Below are 24,172 nucleotides of genomic sequence, written 5' to 3'. Positions count from 1 at the left end.
TTTGACAAATTTTGGTAAAATGAGGCATGTCCATTAAGACGGTGGAGCCAAGGAGAGGGTGGCATTCTCGTTCCATGCCGACAGAATTCAACACAAGCACACAAAGCAGGAACCTGGCCTGCATTGGCAGGGGCTGATGCTGCCATGCGCACGGTGATCTCACCTACCGTTGCCTTGGCAACACCAACCAGAGGGAAAAGCCTTATTGTGTGTACGCATGCGTGTGTGCGACTGTGATTGTGACAGAAGCCTGAGCTGAGAGAAGAGGAGGAGGAGGGCCTGCAGGAATTCACATTGTGCCTGGCTTGTTTAAGGTTTATGCCTCATTCATTTACTAGCCTTTTTTTCAGGTACAACACTCAAGCAGCCCTCTCAATTATTAAGGCAATAAATTCAACATGCCGCTGCCAATGAATGAATAGGACAGTGCTTTTAATAGTGAGCTACCGCATTTGCAGGATGGGAAAGAAAGCATGACAATGACTTTACAAAGATTAAGACAAAGATGAGCCAGTAGAGCACATGCAGACATATACATGAAAAAAGAGCAGATAATCAGCCAAAAAGAAGTCTTCTTACTAGCAGCTGGTATTGTTGAATTGTATTAGTGATGAAGAGCTAACTCAGACTATAGGGGTCATCTGCTCATCAATGGATGGCGGTGGCCTAGGCTCACTCGGCAGCCATGAATGCACTGAATTCATTAGCCCTGGTGCACAGATGGTGTCTGGCTGCCTGTCTCAAGTTCAAGTTCATGTCCAGGAGACACATACACACAGATAGATAGAAACCCAGCACGAGAGACCAAGTCCGAACCCAGACAGACAGACGTTGAATGAGACACAGCCATTGTTCCCTTTCACCAACCTGATATAGTGTCGCTATCTGAGGAGGCCTCATGCGTTAGCTAATTGTTCAAATGCACAGGCATACATACACACCGTCTTGACACATATACGTACTGTCATTAGACTCAATCATTGGCCCTCAAACCCTGAATGAAGTCATTTTTGAGTGGCTGGTATGTAATAAAAATGACTCTTTTGAAAACTTTTGTTAAACTCACAATTTTCCCCTAACCACTACCTTGCAAAAAACATCGAAGAGGGCTGCCATAATAAGTAAGAAATAATAAAGCCATCACCCATATAAGCTATTCATATTCTTATTGAGAGAACCGAACCAAGGCTGTGGCACATTATGTAGAAGCTACTGCGCCTTGTGTTCACAATGCAGAGGAATGGAACGAGCATAAAAAGCCTTGAGCGTGCTGCCATAAAATATGCTGATTTCCTATTCGATGAATATGAAAATACCTTCCATGGTCACTGTGGTTTTGTTACCAATCAAGTCACGTGTGGTGCAGTGAGCGTACAAGTAGGCCACAGTCGAGCATGCAACTTAGTGAGGAGAATACATTTATGCATGCATAGACGAATCTATAAATATATTGAAAGGAGCGGCAATGTAGCAGTAAAAGTTAAATAATTTCAATGCATGTAACCAAAATAGTTTCAACACTGTGAAGGTATTCTGGGCATCACAAAATAAGTGTTCATTAAAAAAAAGTCCAGGTTGCCGAATGAGGCCAAGCATGCACATGTGATGCTACTCCCTCCTGGTAACAATGCACCTTGCCATTCAATTACTTTTCTTAGCTGCAGGGAAGAATCCTTGAGAATCTTTACAGGCTTTAAATCAAATATATACATTCTGCATGCACTGTTCTTTTTCCTCCAGGTCAGATTTGTGGGGGAAAAAACACATAAGATGTGCTGGTGTAGTCAGTGACAAGCAGTGTTGTGTCAGTGGGCTCACATATAGACCTCCCAAACACACACACACACACACACACATACGCTTTAAACACTAGTCCCTTTCATACACTAGGCTTAACCAGTGACAATAACCCGTTTTTGTCACAGTTCAGGCCAACTTCCTCAAATGTTCTTTCAGGCAAAAGACCTGTTTTTGTAAATCACCTCTAAAACAGTCTGGAGATGTCAAGAGAACATTTCCGTGAAGGTCCAATTCAGCCAATTCACCCGAAGAACTCTCCCATGCAAAATATGCTGCACTTGAACACTCACAGACAATGACTCAATTTGATTTGTGGAGGAATAAAATGAAATACAGTGTTTTGACAAGCCTAGATATAATCTAATCTCTAATAGCTTACCATTACAACATATTGCCCTTAATGTGTCCACACCTTCCACATCCAGCCATCACTAAGAGTGGGTTAGCTCCTTCAAAGTCAACCATTAGTACTACTAACTTCAATGACAACCAAACATGTTCAGTAGACAATTCATTAGCACACCTGCACAATCTGATTATGTGCATCCACAAAATTGTCTTTGGTGATTCTCTGGTGACATTGTCAAAGAAGTGCTACTTTAACAACATATATTGTGGTTGCAGTTTGCAGTGGTGTACAACTTCATTATACTTGGAGCTGTTTCCATTTGGTTACCTTGTCTAATTATATCAATTGAACAGAAATATTAGAAACAGCACAGTATGATGCAGGGCATGTCAAACACGTTAGGAGAGATGCTATTAAATGAATGTGGGATTATTCATCCTGAGGCATACAGCTCTTGTATTGGATGTCATTAGAATGTGCAGACGTACCTAATACATTATGACATACTTAAAAATATGATTTTTAGTTTGTTAGTCCTTTTCAAGTAGTACGGCCCCTAAAAAGACTCCTCTAACGGTTAAATTCCAATAATGAATATAAATACATGTCAGCCCATTCAAATGATATAGTGTAGCTAAAACTTCATCTCAGGACATGTGCAGTGTTCAAGTGGGCCTGCGCTAAGATAATGGCAATGTCATTATGCATACAACTGGCACAGGCATTCAAAGACCGTTAGTCTACTCCACGTTCCCTTCTTTCTTTGGGGATGCAGATGAGTAGGGTGCACTTGACGTCTTTTCATGACAACCCCCACACCCTCCCTCTATCCATCCGTCCGCCTCCCCCCAAACCCCACAGCCCTGTCATATTGGGCCTGGTCATGGCATTGCCACTTGCCCCCACCGAGCGTGGGAATGGGATCGTCCAGCCGTTCACATCTCCTGCACTGCGGTTAACGGAATCAATTAAGGCGGCCCTGACCCCCAAACACACACACTCTGAGAGTCCCCCCATCTATCCCCTCTCCCCCTATTTTGCCACCTCCCTCCTCCTCACACCCCTTCACCCCACACTACCCCCAAACTATCCACTTTTTGTCAGCCCCCCTATACGTCCTAATTATGAAATCCTGGCTTTGAGATGTCAGTACCGTTCCCTGGCCGGACTTGAACATGCGGAAATACGTGTGCACGTGGTGTGTGCCAACAATATGTCACTAGTAGATTTCGACCTTAATGCTCCATCATATGAACAAAAGCATTTTAAAAGCAACTAATATTAAAGTGGGATAGTTTGCCTTGGGGACAATTTGCTGTGTATATGTGTGTGTGTTTGTATAAGCTTACATACTGTATATACTATAGAACATCACATTGTTTAAATAATCCAACATGGCTATCCATCACAAACAAATCAAATGGATTACAATTATAAATTCAAAATAAAAACATAGAGCAAGACTTGTACATATTTTAAGATGATAGTAAAAAGGAGTAAAAAGTGTGCATGTCCTCGATGAGTCTGGAAGTTGTTTTTACTTTCGGTTATCTAGCTTTATGACGAGCAGAACACTCATACAGCTAGATAACCAAAGATAACAACCCACTTCCCAATCTTCTGCAAAAATCCACATGCACATCTCCTCTTCTGGTGTCCAACTTTTCAAATTTCGGAATATTCAAATACATTTACATCCTTTTTGCAAATCACATTCTGCCTTATAATTCCGTTTTTCACTACACAAGATACAAAAAAAAGGTGTCAAATCCTCGATGAGAGCGAGAGAGAAAAAAGAAATATAATCCCAATGTTAATGTCACATTCACTTGACATCAAGCAATATTAGGGAGTTGAAGCAGGCGGGTTATGGCTGTAGTCATCCTTGCACAGGGGCCCTCATCTGCAATGCAAATGAGCTCCAATCCCACAAAAGGCTCTTTCGCCTCTATTAAGTCGTTGTGGAGCAGCAATAGATATCCTGTGAGGCCGGGACGCGGGGAAGGCGTGAGGAAGTAGGAGATGAAGAGTAGTGGGGGCAAATCCGGTTCTGCCGTGGAAAGTGCAACAACAGCGCAGGGAATTACGACGCAAATGTTTCGGATTATGAAGACAGAGGCTTGTTTTTTGAGGGTCATATTGTCCACGGAGGAGAAGTACAGAGCCGATGCCTCAACGCCTCGAAGCCGGAGGGTCCACTGTACAGGCAGCGTGCACGCTCCTCTTGCTCTGCAAGCCGTGTGGAAGTAAAAGGGGGCCATCCCCAAAAGCATGAGGGGTAGGTGGTGGGGCTGGCCAAAATATGGACCAGCCCCGGTGAGGTCAAAGGCCTAGGACCACGAGCATGTAAATACGGTGATGTAATGAAAAAAAATTGCAAAATCACACCCCCACCACCTCCTCCTCATCTTCCTCATCCTCTTCACTCCTCATCCGTGCACCACGTCCACGCTGGAGGGTAAAAGAGCGCCTTGTGCAGCGAGTAGCAGCGTACACGTCGTCTTTCTCGGCAAGGAAAATGTTTTTTCTTTAAACTGAACGATACTGTTGCTTTTTTTTTAAATGGAGGATGATTTTTAGCGTGCGGAAATGGCATCCAGTGTGGACCTGCGTGTATGCCGACGAGAGTGTAGGCAGTTTTTTTTCCCCAAGAAAAAATATATTTACATATCGCAACACATGCACGCACGCCCAGGGAGCTCTCACTTGCTGGATTATGCGTCAAAACCCCATAGACTCCTATTTCTTTTAGCGTATCCGCAGCGTGGACTACAATGGTAGCGTCGCCTTGCTTCACGGTGTCCGTGTGTTACTCCTTTTCCCTACACACCAATGTAAGTAGTTGACCGAACAGCTCAAAACATATCAGTACACGTGATATGATCATATGTGGATTTATAGGAATGAAGACACAGGGAGAAATACGCACGAGAATGCATGTTTTTTTTCAAATTGTGCACAAGTTTTTATACTATTAAAAAAACATCATGAATAAAAATAACAAGTCTGTGTATAATCGTGTGTGAGAGAGAAAGAGATGGTGACAAATGAATTAATATTTGTCAATCACGTCATCGACTTTCCAAGGGGTCCCACGTCTCTACGGCGTGTCGCTGGTAGGCGGGGCTAACTAAGCAGGTGTATAAACGAGTCAAACGTGACTCACGGGGCCCGTGTGTCCAATAAGAAGTAATATTCCATATTTCTAAACACAGCTTTGTCTCTCATGTGTGTATTCCCGGTAGAGGGTGTATATATACATTATATACCCATTCTACCACTCTTTTCCATTATAAATTACCTTATTAGTGAAGAGAAAATATCCAAAAAGCACAAACACACGCACGTATCTGTGTGCTATTTTAAACTTGGTGTAAGACCACTCTGCCCCCTATAGACTGTACACTATAAAGCGCTAATTAGGAAGGCCACTACATAAAGGCTTCAGAATGGGCCTCCCACAAGTCGAGGCCACGATTTTATCATAGCACTTCATTAACAAAGGTGAAATTAAACAGACCTTGCATTATATTTATAGGAATTTTGACTATCGGACGTTCAACTGCCCCTTTTTAATATACAGACTAAGCACATATGAAACAAATGATGCATTTCTTTGTGACAATGCAAGAGGAACTAATGCAGTGACGAGTCAGGCGGAACTTTTTAGGAGTATATACTATTCAAGAAAGATTATCTCGAAATCGATGTGGACAAATGCACAGAAGCACGTAGTTTGGAGTTCATATCAGATTCAATATGTCATTTGTTTTCTACGTATATCACGTTTTTAAGTGTATTCTTGCAGAAGTTTATTTTTAGCAATACTTTGCAAAGGACCCCAACCAAAAGTGTGCCGTAAAGACAATTGAAGCCACAAACTTTATATGGGGGTGTTGTCAACACTAATACCATAATTATTCAACAAATATGTGTAACTTTTGCGCATGCAATTGCTGTGTGTGTAGTCATAAAGGAGGTTTTAAAGTTGTACTTACTTCCGTATGTTAAGGTGGTTAAAAAGAAGTCGCCCCATGTTGGCTCCGAGCACGTCGTCATACAATTCCCCTCAAATCTCCTCGCCATCCATCCCTCGCATTATTAAAATAGATGAGGGAGGGGGGGCATGCACTTTGTAGAATAGCCTGCATTTGGCGCATGCTGCAGCCGCTCTGAGCAAAGTCTGATCATATCCCAAGCACATGATAGACGGATCTGGGGGGTGAAGAAGGAAAGCAGGGAGGGAGGGAGGCGTTAGGGATGGATGGAGGAGGGAGGATGATGGGAGGGGGTGCATGAGACAACTTTCCAATACAGGCACCAAATAGAAAAAGTGCGTGTAGAGTTTTCTGTTTTTTTTCCTTCTTCCTCCCTTGTTGGTTGGGTGGGATGATGATGGTGATGATGATGGTGAGGAGGGGAGACAGGGATGCAAAGTCCATCCTTCTGTGTGAACAGGAGGAGGTTGTGGAGGAGACGTGCTCAGAAATCCAAACAAGTTCCCTTCTTTCTTTTGTTATAAAGCGCCAAAAAGTGCGCATATCTGCGTTAACCACGGCATGACCCAAGTTGGCATGACAACGCCCATAACACATGTGCTAAGTAACACACTTAGCTATAGCTCCATGCACGCATGCCCGAGGTTAGGAAGACAGCTTGGATAAAGATGGACTATGTAGGGCCCTGAAAATGTGGTGAATTCCAAGTTAAGAGATATTTTTGGACGTTTGCTGCAAAAACGCGTAACCTCATGAAGGTTTTCGCACACGGTATTTCTAAATGTGTTTATTTTTGCTATCATAATGTCTGAAAGTGCTAAACCTCTCCTAATATTATTACTGCTATTATCATGTGACCCATCCCTCTATGGCTAATTGGTCATGGTTAGATTCAGGTTGTAGTTAAAAGTTGCGCGTTCACGTCCAGTGACGTCGACGCGCACCTCGCGCGACGTGCAGCCATATTTAAATACATCAAGGCAATTAGCGCATCCAAATATGCAAATCCGCCTTATACTACACAGTCAGTGTGTCTGCATGGCCACAGACGGACCATTATCCCTCCTTTTAGACTCGTCCTTTTGAGTGGTGGAGGGTTTCTAAAGCTAACCTTTTTGGTTGTGTTTTTGGATCATAATGAAGAGAAGAAGAGGGGAAGCGTGGCTCCTGTGTGGAAGAGAAGCGTAATGATGCATAATGAGACGCTCCACTTTCCTTCGACGGTATTCTTATTTTTTAATATTAATGCACATTTAACGCGCTGATTTAAACATCTAGTATTGTTTATTTCGACATACAAATCCATTTGCATCGTAAAACACCGATGTTTTTTTTCATATCAATGATAGAATTAATATCAAAACAGTTAAATATTGTCATAATTCCATATCCGTGAGAATATAGTCGATTTGTGTGTTATGTAGAGATATTTTCAATGATGCAAATGAGCGATGAATAGTCAGATGGTGCGTGTCTAAGCAAGGAGCTCCCTGTGGGTACAACAATAGAGACTGCGAGGTGACACTAAATTGTGTCTTAAATAATACAAGTAATACTAAAAAATAATATTCCATGTTTTCGAGACCCCAGTAGGGTCTTTTATGCTACGAATTCTAATTTTCACTCTTGTATAATAAGCACTAACCTAGTGACCATTTACTTTTTCCATCTTATAATCCAATCTCTTAACCAGACACCACATAGCCTCCTTACCTGCCATTAGGAGCTTTCCTCTTCTAGTCAAGTTAGCAGACAAACTTTGTGGCTACAGCTTCCCACGCAGGCTGCAAGGCTTATACTCCTCTCATGATGTGTGAACCTTGAAGCTCTCCCACGGCTCACGTCGTGGTGTGCGTGGATCTTGACGAGTGGTCACTTCACTGCACCCCTCTACACGCCTAAAAAAAGTAAGCAGAAGGAAGTTACAGATGTGGAAGAACAGAATGTTTGCCTTACTTTTGCATGTTTGATAGCCCATTCATGTTTTTTTGTACAAATAAATAACACTGTCACACACGCTTGACTAAAATGTGGACTGACTTTATGGTTTGTGATAATTTGTTTTAAATTATCTGTTATTTTTGTGTGTGTATAATTGAAATAGCACTGATTAATAAGGGGGCGTTTGATACGTTTGATACGTTTGAGACGTTTGAGTATGTATGGATTCTAAAATAATAGACTTTCTCACAAGAATGTGTAATAGTTTATGTCACCTCTTTAATGGGGGAAAAAACATCTCCATTGTTTTACGAGTGTGATGCGTTCAATTTCCTAAGCTGATGCTTTGTGCACGTCGTAAAACTGGTGTTACGTACAAAAATAACACGTATAAGAATCACGACTGTTATTTCATTCAGGTTCAATTGTCTCTTAAAACATTTTTTGCTGGTTTTAACATAAAGCTAACTATGACGTCATCTCGACAAACAAGCTTAACAGACATAAATGTATTTAACGGGACAACCAAACTGACAACTTTTGCTATTTTGTTAGCATCAACAATAACAGCCTAATATATATATAAAGAGAGATACATATAGATACATTTTAACGTTAAGATACTTTTTCGTTTTACACTCTGTCAAGGTATGCTGATTAGCATTAGCATCTTCCTGTTGTCCTTACTGTCATGATTGGTATGATGGACTATAGCTTTTATATGTTGTCTTTGAGAAAACACCCTTCATACAAACTTACCTGCCTTAAAAAAACATAGTGTTTTACAATAAAACGTAGATAAACGAGAAGATCAACAGTAATCTTCATTACGTCATACTCAACGCCATAAAGACAGGTTCACCTGCACCAGGAAGAAGATGACGAGACTGCCTGCGCGAGGGCTCAGTTTTATATGACTCAATGGTGACATCTTGTGGTAGCTTAGAGAAATGACAAGTAAACCTTTAAATGAATAAAATGAACATTTCCGTTTCCATTAAGCGACAGAAAGAGGCCCGGTTGGAAAATATGTCCTCGATCAAATACATACGCATGCCATAAAATGAGGTGCTTCTTGTTTCGACAATACTGGTTTATGTTTTGGCAGCTTTAAAACATGAAAAGTAATAGGTCGTTCTTTTTATTGTAATTTTGACGTCAGGGTACATTTGTTTAATAACGTGCATGCCTTTGTTTATTTTAGTTCAGTGAGTTAATTTTACAAAAATATTTAGTTGTAATTATTTTGAACCGTGACGTGCTTGCAACTTTAAAAGCCTGCAGGTATGTTTGTTTGTATTTACCTATGAACTTTTTAATTCACATAATTTCGCTCCTATAATAGAAATATATATTCAATTGTAAACATTCATCAGAAGCTCAGGTAGATTTGACTAGATTTAATAGCTCAAATTTCTGGTCAGCAACAGAAAAAAGACTCACTAATAGCACTAATAGCGCTGCAGGATTGGAACAAATGTATTCAAATTAATTCGTTGTCTGTTTTATTGTTCTCGTTACACCACTGATCAAATACGCACTGCTCAAAATAGCTAAAATGTAATTGGTAATATAATAAAATTTTGTTTCTACCAAAAAACCCCACTATTTATTATTTTAACAAAAATATAATCGATACTGAAATGTCAATGCACTACAAAAAGTAATTTCACTGCAATAATACACATATAGAGTCATGTAAATGTAAATGTCAGTAATAGAACGAATTTAATGAAGGTACATTATCTCGAAGAAGATTTTGCCAACGAAACAAATGTTTTTAATAATGTTTGCAATATTTTAATATACAATTGTTGATCAAATTCCGTGTGAGGTCATATTAGAGAAGCTTAAACAGAATGACAAATAAATACAAATGAAAACACGTGATCTCGACTGCATAGCACTATCGAACATGATATCATAGGAAAATAATGTAGAATATTGCTTTTAAATGACGATAAATCAAAACAAAATCTGTCAACACATTTTATATCAATAAAGGATCTAGTTAGATTTCCCCGGAATTGTAGTATGTGACTGCATGATGCATGTTATTGTAATATTGAGGGAAATACACTAAATGCGCTAAATCAGTGATTTTCAATCAGTGTGCCGTGAGGAATTATCCAATTATCACCTCTTTTTTTAAATTAACATTTATTAATCATTTTCTGCAAATAATATGTCATTGTCGAGTGTCCGTGGTGTAAAGACTGGCAGAGCAATGTAATATTCGTCCGTGTGGCAACACGTAGCTGATTGCCTCGTTCCTCCAATAGACGTAGGGATGCACGTGCAGATCGTGGTGACATTTCGTAACATTTTTGGTTAGTGGTGTGCAGCAAAAAGGTTGAAAAAAAACTGCTCTAAATGATGCGTAAATATGTTTGTGAAAAGCAAAGATGGCTACAAATGGCTAGGCAAATAGTTTGGTTTATGTCGAATAATGTAGCTTATTAATAATTATTTACTATTATTATTCACTACACTTTAGATGGCCCTGACATATAGGTGGTGTTTTGGGTGTGTATGGATAAATAGCCTCATCATTATGTGATGCATGCAGGAACAAGTCCAACACAATGAAATCACACCAAACCACAATGAGGATAACTAAGAAAGCCAGTAAGTTTACTGAAATCTCTGCCAAGTACAAACAAGTCTTTCTTTCTTTTAATTCCAGCCCCTAAATCAACTATACACACAGCTCAATCCAGTCCCTTGAGTTACACAAGTGTCTCATTGAACACCATCACCTTTAGTCTCAAGTGGCGACAAAGGCCAGCTTATGCCGCTGCAAGCCTCTCATCGTCTGCACAAAAAAACTGCCCCAAGTCTCTGGGTTTTTACAAGCTACATTTCATACTACAGACGGACTGTTTTAAGCCTTTTAACAGAAAACAAAATCATTTTTTTGAAAGATATAAATAAACCACAGCATGTGGAGCAACAAAGAGGGATGGTATATGTTATTACACACGGCTGTACAGGTGGATGCTGTCCCTTTGTATTTTTGCACTGCAAAGTGACTTGACAATACATCAGCTGAGGTACTGCTTGGGTCATATGGAGGTACCAGCATTCTTTTTAATCTCTTTTCTCAATGACAACACAACAACTGATCAACAGATGATGAAAAAATGGTTCAAATGCATCTATAACAACAACAAAAAAAGAAGAAGAAAATAGATAACATGCTACATGTCTTTGGTTAGTCTCAACGCTAATTCATCACCAGGACATGTTGGCATCAGTTCAAGCTGGAAGTGACTATAAATAGATGCTAATTAGTGTGAGATGTGACTTCTTAATGCATGCATTCTGAGAATTTGGATTCAAGAACAGGAAATAATAAATACACACATGAAACCGATGCACACAAATTGTTACTTTGCCTTGAATTGAAATGTGAAAGCGATTGTACATTTGAACATTTTTATTGTCTTGTTTCAATGCTTGCAAAAAACCATAAATGAATGTGAAAATAAAATGTTTACAACACACAAATGCCGTTGGCTTTGGTTTCTCCACACACGCTTGCCTCAAACATGTTTTTTTTTCTCAGCCTTTTTGTATAGAATTAAAAAAAAACAGAGTGAGAAGAACACTGCTATAGAGGCTCTGCCCCTGTTTGAATGCACAGACTGTATACAGTAACAACATAGTGAACCTGCATGAAATATATGCACACTGAAATATCACACTTAAATGACAGCAGATACAGGACTCAGGCGGCAGAGATATGAGGTTTGGGTCTAAACAGCTATTTATCACAAATTGTGCTTCTCCCATATACCAGCATGATCAAATTTCCCTCATGTAGCTGTCACAATTGTACTAAATGATGTTTTATTGTAAAAGAATGGAACATGAGGAGGCACAGAATCAAATTAGGTCTGCAAACGATTTGGGGTAATTCCTTACCATCCATTTGTGGAATTATATTACCTAAATAGTTCACTGGAGAAATTGTGCAGCCCGATCTTGTACATGACAAGCTGAATTAGGGAAAACATGTTCAATAAGTTAATTCAGCTTAAAAATGAAACACGTGAGACATAAAATGCATGTTGGATCAGATTTTCTGTGTCATCCTCACTTCCAGACTAACTGCTTGTGTTGGAGCCCCAAAGAGTTGTAGTCAATACACCAGCTGAACAGCTTTGCTCAGGGCTCGAAAGGAAACAAACCAGACAACATGTGCAACTGCACATAGAAACTCCACTAAGAAACCAACAAAAAAAAATTATTATTATATATATTTATATATTAGAAAGCTATACACAAGCATGTTAATTTCACAGATTTTTTTTTAAAGATTCTTAATATTACCATTATTATATATAATTAGAAATACACGTTTAATAATAACAAACCTCTACAAAGATAAAACAGTTCAGCAAAGCATTGGATCTCAGTCTGTTTTCATGGCTTAGGGCTCCGATGCCCGTTCATCCCCCAGCTGGGTGTGGGTGCACTATCCTTCTCTTATTAGCAAAGCTATCAAAAAACACATTCTGGCTTATATAAACTACAAAAAGCCACAAAATGCTTTGCATTGTATTCCTTTCATATGAAAATATAAGCAAGTGTATCGTACAACTGTTTTTTTTTTGTCCTTTAATAATACTGATAGTTAATACTAGATCCAGAGGCTTGTTGATTACATGAACTCTTGGATCAGAGGGTGGTCCTCGCTCCCCTTCTTCCTACACACCCGCTAAAATGAAAAGTTCCAAACATATTGGGGTTTAATCACCTGTACAGTCCTTCAAAAATGTTGCATATTAGCTTTTCCTTTAGCGAGTAAATAAATCTTGAAATGTCCGGCAACTTCAATAACCCCCCTTTCGTCCTCTATTTACATAAATACGTTGAACCTGCAACATGACATCATCTAATGTTAACACACACTTTTTTTGCAAGGGAGAACTCCAGAGAAGAAGGTATATAGTGATGCAACTGACACTGTACACACACGTGTTGTTTGTCAAGTGCTAAGGTGTTGTCCTCACACACTCACTCTCGTGTTGATGCTCTTTTTTTTTGTCTTTTTCTCACCGCTTCCATCTTCAGTCACTCATATTTCTCCATGGCAAGTTGTATGAAACAGAGTACCTGACTATTGTTGTTGTTGATATGCATATACGTATGTACACACGTGTAAAGATATATGCATTTGTCATTTGTTTTATGCACACGCAAAGCAATTTATGCATAGTTCCCCAATTGAAAAGAAAAAACAAAGACCACCCGTCCCCCCCGACTGACATCTAACCCCCAGAGCCCACTGATTGATGTATTAGCACACACACACATACACACACACTCAGCAAAAATAAAAGCCAAATAAAAACAAAAAGACTTGTCCTTTAGGATTGGATGATTGTGACTGAGGGCTGAGACTAGGGGCTTGACAGAACGCAGTCTTGTTGTAGGAGGGGGGGCGCTCGGGGTAAGTTGGGGCACTGCTATCATGTGGCCCAGCCTTCGGACAGGCGCACACGCTTGATGGAGGGGCTCTCGCGCTCATCCAGAGCGGGCCGGGCCAGTCCCAGTGGAGAGTGGAACTCGTTTCTGTGCTCATCGCGGTCACTGCCTTCGTGGGAGCTGCTACAACTGCTCAGGCTATCGACCGGGGAGCGTCCCGAGTCCTGGCGGGACGAAGGGTTCTGGGGAGGTGCTACCCCACCACCACCACCATAGCCCCCCGGTGTGCTGCTGGTGCGATCTCTAGGAGGAGAAACAGGTTCGGACTTGATGTGCAGGCTTTGAGCAGAGGGCAGGGAGAGATTTGAGCCCTGACATAAGTGAGAGCTAGAGCAATTTCTGTAGGAAGGGAGAGGAAAGGCAAGAGGTTACAGAGTTACAGAGCAAGAAACAAAGTCACCTTAAAGTCAGTTTACCACACATAAACATGCATATAAATTTGTCAAGCACTGTCTATTAATTAATTTCCAAGAGGTATCATATTTGTGCTGTAAAGTTGGGAAAAATCAGTGATGTGTACTGTATGGACGAGTGGGTGTGATGTCATCTTCATGCGTTTAAATAACTATGTACTATGTAGATGTACTCACCCAAGCTGTCCAAGGGCTGAATGCTGCATGTTCTGAAGGTGCTGCTGTTGCCAGCCGCTCATTGAGCCCAGGTGGAGGGAGCTGCCGCTGTTGAAGCCGGAGAGCGAGGACAAGTCTGCACTGTTCAAGGAATACTCTGTGGAGGACAAAAAAAGAGTTCAATGATATGATTGTATGTGCAGTATATGACATGCAGAGCTGATGAATGATGCTGCATCTTTAAATGGTAAATGTTATCTGGGCTCTCACTTGTATGGCGCTTTTCCACCTCCAAGCACGCAAAGCACATTTACCTACTGATGACGCAGCATCAGGAGCAACTGGGGGTTCAGTGTCTTGTCTAAGGATACTTTGAGATCATCACACCCACAGGTTGGGAGACGACCATTCTTCCATACTGCCCCATGCCTGCCACCTTTACTAAAATAGCTCTTAATACTGTATGTTTGACAACAGCACCCTCTGTTGGGGTACAACCCCAATAGCAGGAGTTCACCAACTTGTTCACACTCTGATGAGATTAGTACCACTTTACAGTCAAATTACTCCTATTAACCTCATTATGGGGCTTTAAATAGTTCATTAATTCATTTTTAACACTAGTTTGCCCCCTTTGCTCGTTATAATTGGTAATACCTTGGCGTTACTAAGCTTGTACTGACCGCAGGTTGGATATTTAATACAATAACAAATTCATCTGGAAGTGAGCCTCATTATTGTCACATGTGTGTAGAAATTGTGTTTATTGTGGAACCTAATCAAAAGTTATTGTTTTTAATGAGACAATAATGCTGTTGTTTGTTTAGTGCTACACAGAGTTGGCCCTACGCTTTACAGACACTTACAAAATAAATGGGATTGGCATTGTCTTTACAGTTGTAATATGATTTGTAAGATAAAGTGTCACTCGTTTTGTATGGTTAACAAATTCCAAATAAATCCTGTTAATAAGTAAAATAACCACGCAGTGAACTCGATGTACTGTAGGTGACATTTGCACTATGCAACAACTATACACAAAAACTCAATAAAGTTGCAAGCCGTCCCTCGCTACATCGCGGCTCAAACATCGCTCCCTCATTCTGTTGTGGCTTTTTTTAACCAATAAAACTTGTGTGTGTGTTTGTGTTACAATAAATGTGACGACAGGAAGTGACGTCAGGGGTCATTCAAACCTACAATTAAAGTCTGTTGCTCTGGTAATCTGGTAGTCTGGCAATTGTATATTTCACCAAACATTGAATAAACATTACTGACACATAGTAACCACTGTAGAGTACTACATTATCACAATTTGTATGCATCTTCTGAATGCTTATCTTTGGATTTTTATTAATTTCATTATTTTTATGCTTGAAAATGCTTCAATTATAATTATTAGTATACATTAAATTAATCTGTAAAATTTGCTGGAATATATTTTACAAATGGGCAACCAAACAGTATGATTTATGAATTCATATATTTTGAGTGAAGCTATGAAAGTGACTGCAGTGTGGTGAAGGATGACTCTAACTATATACTCTAACTGAAGGCAAATTCTTTTGTCTATTTTTGGCGGCCCCTGGAGGCTACGACCACCTTAGCATGTGCCTTTATTGCCTAATGGGCCAGCCTGCTCTGCCAATGTTGATAAAATAATGAATATTTTAATGTACATAAAAGAATAAGTTGTACATACCGGTACCATAAGAAGTGGAAATAGCTGATGGATAACCACCCATGCCTTGTCCTGGCAGAGTGGGAGTTGCTACTGACACAACCGGGGTGGCCAATGACTGAGCAGACTGGGAGTTGTTTATTCTCTGGTTCTGTGACAGGAAACAGGAAAACACAAAATTCAAGGAAGATGAAAAAAAAAGCCTTGAGAACATTGAAACTTTAAATTTCAACTTCCTGACAAAAAAGCAAGAAAGTTTTCCTCATCTTTTTCCATTTCCTTTCCTTCACTCAACAGATGCTGAGAAAATGAATGTGATGCCAACTTGTGCGGGGAAAAGCAATTGCTTGACATGCAGCACGTCTGAACCCTGCCAACCCTGTCATTTACCCTTAGTGAAGGCCCACGGTCGCTATAGTAACACCATCTGTCTCCAAGGCAACGCAGGGTAGCAGTGACACAAGGAAGAAGAGGCACTTTTCTGTGGCAAGAGCGAGTGTTTGCTGGCAAAGGAGATTTTATACAAAAAAACGCAGAAAACAACTCAGTCACACTAAGCAATGCTGTAAGTTGTGTGTATGGGTTGCATGCCGTATGTGGAAGTGGATGTAAGAAATAAGGCAGAGAGTGATAGGGTTATTGTGAGAAAAGAGGCCAGGGTGTCATTACAGAAATGCACCACTGGAGGGCACTATATGTCCTAACAAAATCAGCATAGAGACACTCAGCCATAATGAAGGCCCAAGGTAACCAACCACCTTTGTGAAAACGTAATGATTGGCAGCAACAAAAAAAAGCCCTGATTAAAATGATAAACACCGTGGAGGCAATGATTAAACATCAACTTAAAGATGTTTAATGACTATTTAAGGCTGCTTCAGATATCTAGGTTTGAGCAGTCTGACTTACCAATAGGAGATCGACATCCTCAGACTGACGGCATTAAAAGGGGAGGGTGATAAATTGAAATTAGTGAGTGTGAGTGAGCATTTAAGAGTGGCGACTAGGTGTGGGTCTACAAGAGGACCTCATACTGTATACGACTGAGCCATTGGAAACACACTATAACTACTACTACTACTAAATAGACTACTTCTGCCACACCGCCTAAAACCAAGCACACCGACTAAAGCAGAAAACTTAAAAACAACAGCAAATATATCAGACTTGGACCAGCCAGGACCAGAAACAAAGGGCCAAAAAATATATATATCTGATGTAAAACGGAAAAATAGAGAGATACAAACAACTGTAGATAGAAGAAGATACAGACAGTATAAGTTGGGGTTACTCACAATGGAGGGCATGTTGTTCTTGGCGCCATGCGGGATAAGCACACGTAGGTCGGGCTTGCGGTTGTTCATGCCTAAGTTCATGGGAGGAGGCGACTTTGCCTGCATGTTTTTGTTCATGCCAGCCGGAGACACCAGCAGACCGGGGGAGTTGCGGTGGTTGCCATATCCATTTCCTGTGAAAACACAGCAAAGTTGAAAAAGTTAGAAACATTCATGTTGTATTGCTGTATAGTGGCCACTCTAAAGTTGAAAAACAACCAAGGTTTGAATTTCAACACATTTAAAAAAAACACCTCATAAGTTACACAACATGTTTGAGTTCAAATGGTCATAAAGGATGATGTTGGCATATTAAATGAAGCTCATGAGCAAGCATTAAAGAATTAACCCTGAGCATGTGTTGTGCTTTTTCTTTGACTTTTTGCAGTAAATATCGATGCAAATTAAATCAAATTCATACCTATGGAGTTGAAGGAGCTGATCCAAAATAGGATTGTTCAAGGTCCGTACTCCACTAAGTACATTCCTGTTTCCATTGTTAAATAACTCTTGGACATCCTGTAGTGTAACATAATTAGGATACACAATGTTCCATTTTCACCTTGCAGTCCTTTCAAATCTTCCAGTCTTTTCTGCTAAATGAGCTTTGGAAGCATTTTCTAACAGAGGGCCCTTGAGTGGTCGTAGTGTTTACTTGGCGAACAATAAGTGGACCTCCCCCCTCCAACTGTGTCACAGTCAATTAAGGCTACATGTGCCCAGCAACAGCCAGTGAATCATGTAAAAACATAAAATTACGAGTAGTACGACCGCAGAGGGATGGGGCCCATCATTTGGCCATCAGAGCTAAATCTGTGTGGTTCCTCCACACAAAGACCCTCCCTTGGGGCTGCCACCATGCAGCTTTGTGAAGAGCACACAAGTGCAGCGTACGTTTTAGGCTCTTAAAAAACAGTGTGGTAAAAACCTTGCAATGTCATAAAGAAAAAAAAAAGAATAAGAGGAACGCATTCTTGCAAGCAACATATTCTTTGTCTCTAACCCAATCCCACAAGCGGGTCCCCCCCCTTACTTCTTCCTTCATCCAAGGGCTAGAACACAGGGCGCAGTGTGGACTTTCCCACTTGAAAGACAGGCAGGAATTATACGTTAGACATAAATGAATTTCCTAATCATATACTCCGGGGGGGAAAATGAGTCGCAGATGTCTTCCTGGGCAATTTCCCTTGCTGATCTTTGTTTAATTTGAGAGCGAGGTTTTTGTTGTTTGGAAATGAAAAGTCTCAAAAGTGCAATCTGAACAATCTGACGAGTAAACGACCGCTAGCGGTGACAGAAAAACGTGGCCGCCTGACACAGTGAATCATAAAAACAGTGCGCTCATGTGTGGGTGCTTCATTTGTGAGATGATTCCGTTAAAACATAGTGTCATGCATATTTAGCTGTATGCACTTTTCCATGTGGATGGGTCTATATGTGTGAGAGCGGCAAGCGGCCCATGCATATGGATGCACGTGTGTGTTTTGTATGGCGCCCTCTTAGTTCTCATATCAATCCTCACATTAGCAAAGTGGCAGCTGCCACTTCATTTTTCCTGCTCTCTTATTCTCATAGCTGGCCTTTTGTGAGCTTGAGTGGGTGCATGTGGAGATAGATGAATGAGACCTCACATACTTATAAAACACACATTGACACCACACATACACACACTTTAGTAAATAACCCAGCAGGAAATGCATCGGTGTTTCTGTGGAGATGAAAGTGAGCTCAGTCAGAGACATTAATACACCCCTTTGGTCAGAATGACACAGACTTCATTTTGGGAAGGCTTCAATCAGACATCTGTGTGTTGCCATCCTGTGGAGATGGCTGCAGTCCAGTCAATTATTAGTGCTGGGTGATCACAAGTGGCACCGGCCGCTCCGTTAAGGACTTCGCAAGCAAAATCCAAAAAGTCACAAAGCAAAACGAAACAAGAACATTTTGCAGTTTGATCCCCTCTGATTTTGGGAAAGATATCCTGACTCAACTCTTAGAGATAGCCACTCCACATTGCTCAATTTTGCACGCCAAGAACCGTTTGCAGAGGAAGTACCAAATTAAACACATACAAGCCAAGTCAGTTAGGCTCACAATAGGCATGATCTTAGACTCAACGCATTTAACAATTCTTTGCTACGGGGTGACGAATTGATGCTCAGCAACACAAAATAGATGCATGGGTCATCGGTACAGTCGAATAGCCTTCTTAAACACGCAATGCCAAACGGCTGTTCAACCTAGATTTTACCAACACATCACAGGAAAATACATTGCAGGGCTCAGATGGAGACTTTGGTCTGATTCGTTTCCTCTTTTTTTATGATCCCTCGGCTAATACAGGTGTTGAAAGATTGAACATATGCTGTGTATAAACACACACATGTTCACACTTCCCCATGACATTTCCAAGGGACAGACATGATGATTCAGCCTTTCAGTAACCTGTCCTCATTGCACTGAACTATAGGAGTAGCAGGGGACGTATCATTTAAAGTGTGAGTTTGACTTCAACGGCTGTACATGTCTGTGTAGCAACGTATTGGCACTGATGGTTGTTGCTGATGGTGTTTTGGCCGACAGTCGCTCGTTTAGTTTTTGCAATAAAGAGATCGAGATTGAGATCAACCTAACAACATTAAATGTTACAGTACAATCTTTATCTTTGATGATGGTCATGAGAGTAATGCGATTGATTCTCTGTTGCTCACCATGTTGTAATTAGTCTTGTGTTTCCATACCAATATTAACCCCTTTTTTCGTTACTAATGCAAAAGGTTGGTGCTTGAAAATGAAAGTCTATGTGTCTGTCTGTCGATCCATGCATCCATCCATCATTTTATACATACATTTTATTTTAATACAGCTTGTTTTGGTCCTTTGCAGGTACATTTTATATTGAAAATGGACAAAGTCCCTTTAAGTGTGCAAAAAGCAAATGTTTTGGCTAACAATTTCGAGTGAGTGGAAAGTTTAAATAGAAATCTTGTGCAAAAAATGATGTCAATTCAAAGGAAATTTGCAGTGAGAAAAGGCCTGAATGTGGTGAAAGTAGGTAGCCCATTTACAATGGAATTAACAAACAGGCAAATATGTGTGTGGGGGATTCAGGCACAAACAACTTTTGCAGAGCTGCCACATTACAGGGGGACCCCAAGGTAAAAGTACTCCCATGTGGGAGCTTGCTGTCATTTTTTTGTCTCTTTACGGTGCATCCATGACAACACACACACCTCGTCTTTTCTTAGGCTGTTACATTTAAGAAAAACAAAACCTGACAGCTATTTGTTCAGTTGTGATTGGAGTGGTGAGGAGAAGAGGAACATTAAATATAATATATACAGTATATGTACAGCACATGTATAGTGAGTTGGGCCACCTCACACAGACTCACTCATCGTTACAATGACTGACCAAGTTCATATAACACTTCCATGTGTGTCATACTGCTGTTTCTCCTTTACACACACATGCCTCAAACCACCAGTGGGTATTCATCACTGCACATCCCCTCACCCCCTCTCTTGCTCTGCCTCTAGATATGATTTAAGGGTTCTTTGAATGGAATCTTTTAGTTTTGCACAAGTCGTTCTCTCTGCTGCATGTTTTTTGCTGCTGCTGCTCAGCGACGCGCCGCATACTCCTCACAGAGTGCCTCTGTTCCTTGGCCCCCAGTGACACAAAGACTACATTGGAAGCATTGCTCTGCAACACGCAGTCGAATGAACACACGCCGCAACAAACGGTCCTGTTGTACGTGTGTGCGTATGAGATGAGTGACCAGACAGAGAAACCAAGCAGTGACCCTGATGACGGAGCCCCAGGGGCCAGACAAGGGCTGCCCAGCTGTGCCGCACCTCACTCCACCCTTTCTCTACTTTTTTACACTGTAAAATATGTTGCGGCTATAAAATTTCACCCTTTAAATGGGGGTCTCTTCGATATAAACTTTGGCCTGACATACCCTGAGGGACAAACTCATTGGCACACAGAGGCTAAAACACACAGGTTTGCTTATATAGATGTATTATATAGATATAGTTTTGCTTTGCTCCAGTTTCTGCAGGGTTGATTTTTGGGGATGGTGAGACACTAAAACACTACATTAATTTAGTTATAAGACATATGGTAGCAGTTAATCGGCTGGCTGTTAGAAGACACGGTTGGAGTGGCCATTATGCATCCCAGCGGGCATGTTTCAATTGTTTACCTTTAGTGTAAAAGTTCATTTTGTGTACAAAAGTGTACATTTTGACAAAACCTACCGTACATGTCAGAAATATTTATAGCTTTTATTAGGCATATCCAGTGCTCAAAATGTGGAGTTAGTTTAGAATTAAGATTGTCATTGTCGGCTGACATTGGCATGGCATCATTTTATATTGAGACCTCGTCAAACTACGTCGTGCTCCACAAAGCAGTACGTCTGCAATCTGGAATTATTTTCAAGCTTCGCCTTCGGATTGTAGCCATGCAATTTGCAACAATCATGAAACGCTGGTTATGGGTGGGTAAGGAATATTTCTTCAATGCTTTTCATCTCATGGCATACACTGAGTGACATGCGGCGCTTTGCAGCAAAATAATAAGTGAAAAAAAAACCTACAGACAGCCATAACCAGGTCACAAATTTACAGATTGTATTAATCCATAGTTTCATACTTTGCACAGACTTCCTATATATTCCTATTGTCTCAACAGTGTTTTTTGGGAAATGCATCTAGTGCCATAAGAAGCACAATGTGTTAAAACTAATGTTTTCTGCTACCGCAGAACTTATTTTTACACTTTAGCATCGAGTTAATACCATTCCTGGCCTGTTTGACTGCCGCTTCCCCCCTTCTGCGGTCCCTTCTCAAGGTTACTTTTTTCCCCGAAATGGGTTTTGAGTTTTTCCTTGACCGACTGGGGGTTCAGATCAGGGAATGTAAAGCCCTTTGAGGCTCTTTTGTGATTCAGGGCTATATCAATAAACTTGACTTGACTTGACATGTGCCATTTAGTGTAATTTCTTGCAGAATATCTCCAAATATCTTCTCTTATGACCTCCTGAGTTGTTTCAGCTTGCCATGAAGTAAATGTAATTTCTCCCCTCGCTGTCTTGTATGATTTTATTGCTAAACTAAACGGGGGCAGGATGTGTCAGAGCCCCGGCACTGTGTAAACATTCGCAGATGAGCAGCACCACTAACATCAACACACCATGGTCAACATTTTCACTTGGGTTTGGGGTTAATATTAGTCATCTATTTTATAGCACAGAGTGGGCAAATGGATACCTTCTATGTGAGTTGGTAGACAATTGTGTGACAGTGAGAGGACTTTCTTACCAGCACTGGTGCCTGCGCCAGTGGTGAGGTCAGCACCCATGAGGCCACCTAAGAAGCAAAGAAATGAATGGGTGAAGGATGTTGACATCCATGTTACTCTGCTTATAATTCACATGTGCATAGACTGTAGTGTATGCCTTTTATCATTTTTTTATGCATCCCATCAAAATGTGTACTACCAGAATGAATAAAAGCCTCCTTCTCAAACCCACCAAGCAACTGTCGTCCAACAAAAATGACACATATTATTTTTAAGCCATGTGAGTGGACAAGTGGGAGGGTTCAGAACTTGTGCGGTTTGGTGTGGATGCTCTAAGCTCCAAAACTCATATTTAGCTTGAGCTGGCATTTCTTGCATCCAGTTGTAATGACAGGGTGAGGGTGTGGGCTGCAGCCTTCAGACCAGTGGTACAGAAAAAGGACTCTGGACAACAATAACAAACCAATAGACTTGATTTCCTTATGTCACCAGCATAGGGAAAAAAATATAATGTACGCGGAGCCAGACATCTAGTGCACCAACACAGATCAACCATATCATGCAATAGGACTGACAATGACTATACATGACTATACATCATCCATGGTGTAGATTAATGAATTCCCATCTATCTATCCATTGTTTTGGTCGCCAGGTGAATGGACCATTAAGTAGGAATGGAACCCAGCTACACTACTACCCTTTATTGCAGTCAATTTGGATATACTCATGTTCACATGGACATGCATGTGGTACCCTACCTGGGTTACCTGCACTGGGGGGTCTGTGTGTAACCCCGGGGGACATGCTGTTTCTCTGTAGACCATGATGTGTCAGTGGCAGCAGGTTGTGGTTTCCCAAGGAGCCTCCTGGATGGCTGTAAATGAGATTGTTCTGGTTGCTGACGGGAATGGAGACGGGCATGTCGTAGTTGGACGGAGGCATGGCCTGCTGAAAGACAAAAGAGAGTTTGATTAGACTTGACGATCCCCCATGGTGGCATTGACTGAACCAAACCCAGAGAAACAGTCAAGGAAAATTAGGAGGAAAACAGAAAGACCAACAGCCGAAATGGAAAAAAGAACATCCATGCAATATTGAATTAAACAGAAAACAAGACCACAAACCAGAAGGGGTGGGGGTCGGGGGTGGGGTGATTTAGGGACATACTGCCTAGAAAACAACTGCCAGAATAAGCAAAAATACTGTTCACTGAATAAATGGGTTCTTGGCCTTATGCAGCAAAACTAAAGGCACTTGAAATATCTCATTCTGGTGTCCTTTTGCACATTATCCAAAAGAAGCCAAAATAAAATATGTTGATGTTGTCACTGCCTTTCTATGCCAGGAATTATTCCCAACACTTCATATATTAAAAGACGTAAACGGTTCATTCATGTGGACTTATATGGCTCTGAAAGGCCAAACGATCATCTGCTCTGTTTTCATCCTTGGGCTAATCTGCAGTGATTATTGCAAAAAGTAGTTCTGAGGCTGCAGGACTTGAATTTAATCTGAAACGATTTATTTTTCCATCCTGTGGCGCTAATGTAAAGTGTTAGTGGTATTTACTCAGATCAGCGTGAAGCCTCATCAGTAACATAAGAAGCCCCAGGCGCATAGTTTTTTTTTTTTTTTTTTAGGGATTTTTGTGTCACTTGGCACAAGGTCTTAACCTTGGGAGTGCCCTGGAAGTG

At 40.9% G+C, this 24,172-nt stretch overlaps 1 protein-coding gene and 1 long non-coding RNA gene across 26 annotated transcripts in view; both read right to left on the bottom strand.

Moving 5' to 3' along the window:
* LOC131128837 (uncharacterized) overlaps nt 1-9,030 on the bottom strand; it is a 36,731-nt gene extending 27,701 nt beyond the window's left edge. The window contains exons 1-3 of one of the 2 annotated variants that reach the window (XR_009129721.2): nt 8,951-9,030; nt 7,861-8,045; nt 6,148-6,364 (exon numbers count right to left, since the gene is read on the bottom strand). This is a non-coding gene — a long non-coding RNA (uncharacterized LOC131128837). Of the gene's footprint in view, nt 1-6,147; nt 6,533-7,860; nt 8,046-8,950 lie in introns of those variants that run through there. The other variant, XR_013627193.1, reaches the window with a different exon arrangement.
* Nucleotides 9,031-11,509: 2,479 nt separating this feature from the next.
* The window catches only part of mef2cb (myocyte enhancer factor 2cb), a 69,786-nt gene continuing 57,123 nt past the window's right edge, over nt 11,510-24,172 (bottom strand). For 7 of the 24 annotated variants that reach the window (XM_058072145.2, XM_078789715.1, XM_078789713.1 and 4 more), the window contains 7 exons: nt 23,237-23,426; nt 22,496-22,543; nt 17,127-17,299; nt 16,741-16,764; nt 15,853-15,982; nt 14,172-14,307; nt 11,510-13,920 (listed from right to left, as the gene is read on the bottom strand). In XM_058072145.2, coding sequence (XP_057928128.1) covers nt 13,566-13,920; nt 14,172-14,307; nt 15,853-15,982; nt 16,741-16,764; nt 17,127-17,299; nt 22,496-22,543; nt 23,237-23,426 — 1,056 coding nt within the window. In that variant the 3' untranslated portion in view covers nt 11,510-13,565. The remainder of the gene's footprint in view (nt 13,921-14,171; nt 14,308-15,852; nt 15,983-16,740; nt 16,765-17,126; nt 17,300-22,495; nt 22,544-23,236; nt 23,427-24,172) is intronic. The other 17 variants (XM_078789706.1, XM_078789717.1, XM_078789714.1 and 14 more) reach the window with 7 other exon arrangements.

This window comes from Doryrhamphus excisus, linkage group LG3 (genome assembly GCF_037039965.1).
Source record: "Doryrhamphus excisus strain RoL-2023G ecotype Guam linkage group LG3, RoL_Dexc_Guam_v1.1, whole genome shotgun sequence".
In the NCBI taxonomy this organism is placed as follows: Eukaryota; Metazoa; Chordata; class Actinopteri; order Syngnathiformes; family Syngnathidae; genus Doryrhamphus; species Doryrhamphus excisus.
The sequence above is the reverse complement of the archived record's forward strand: the minus strand, read 5'-3'. Positions and strand labels throughout refer to the sequence as shown.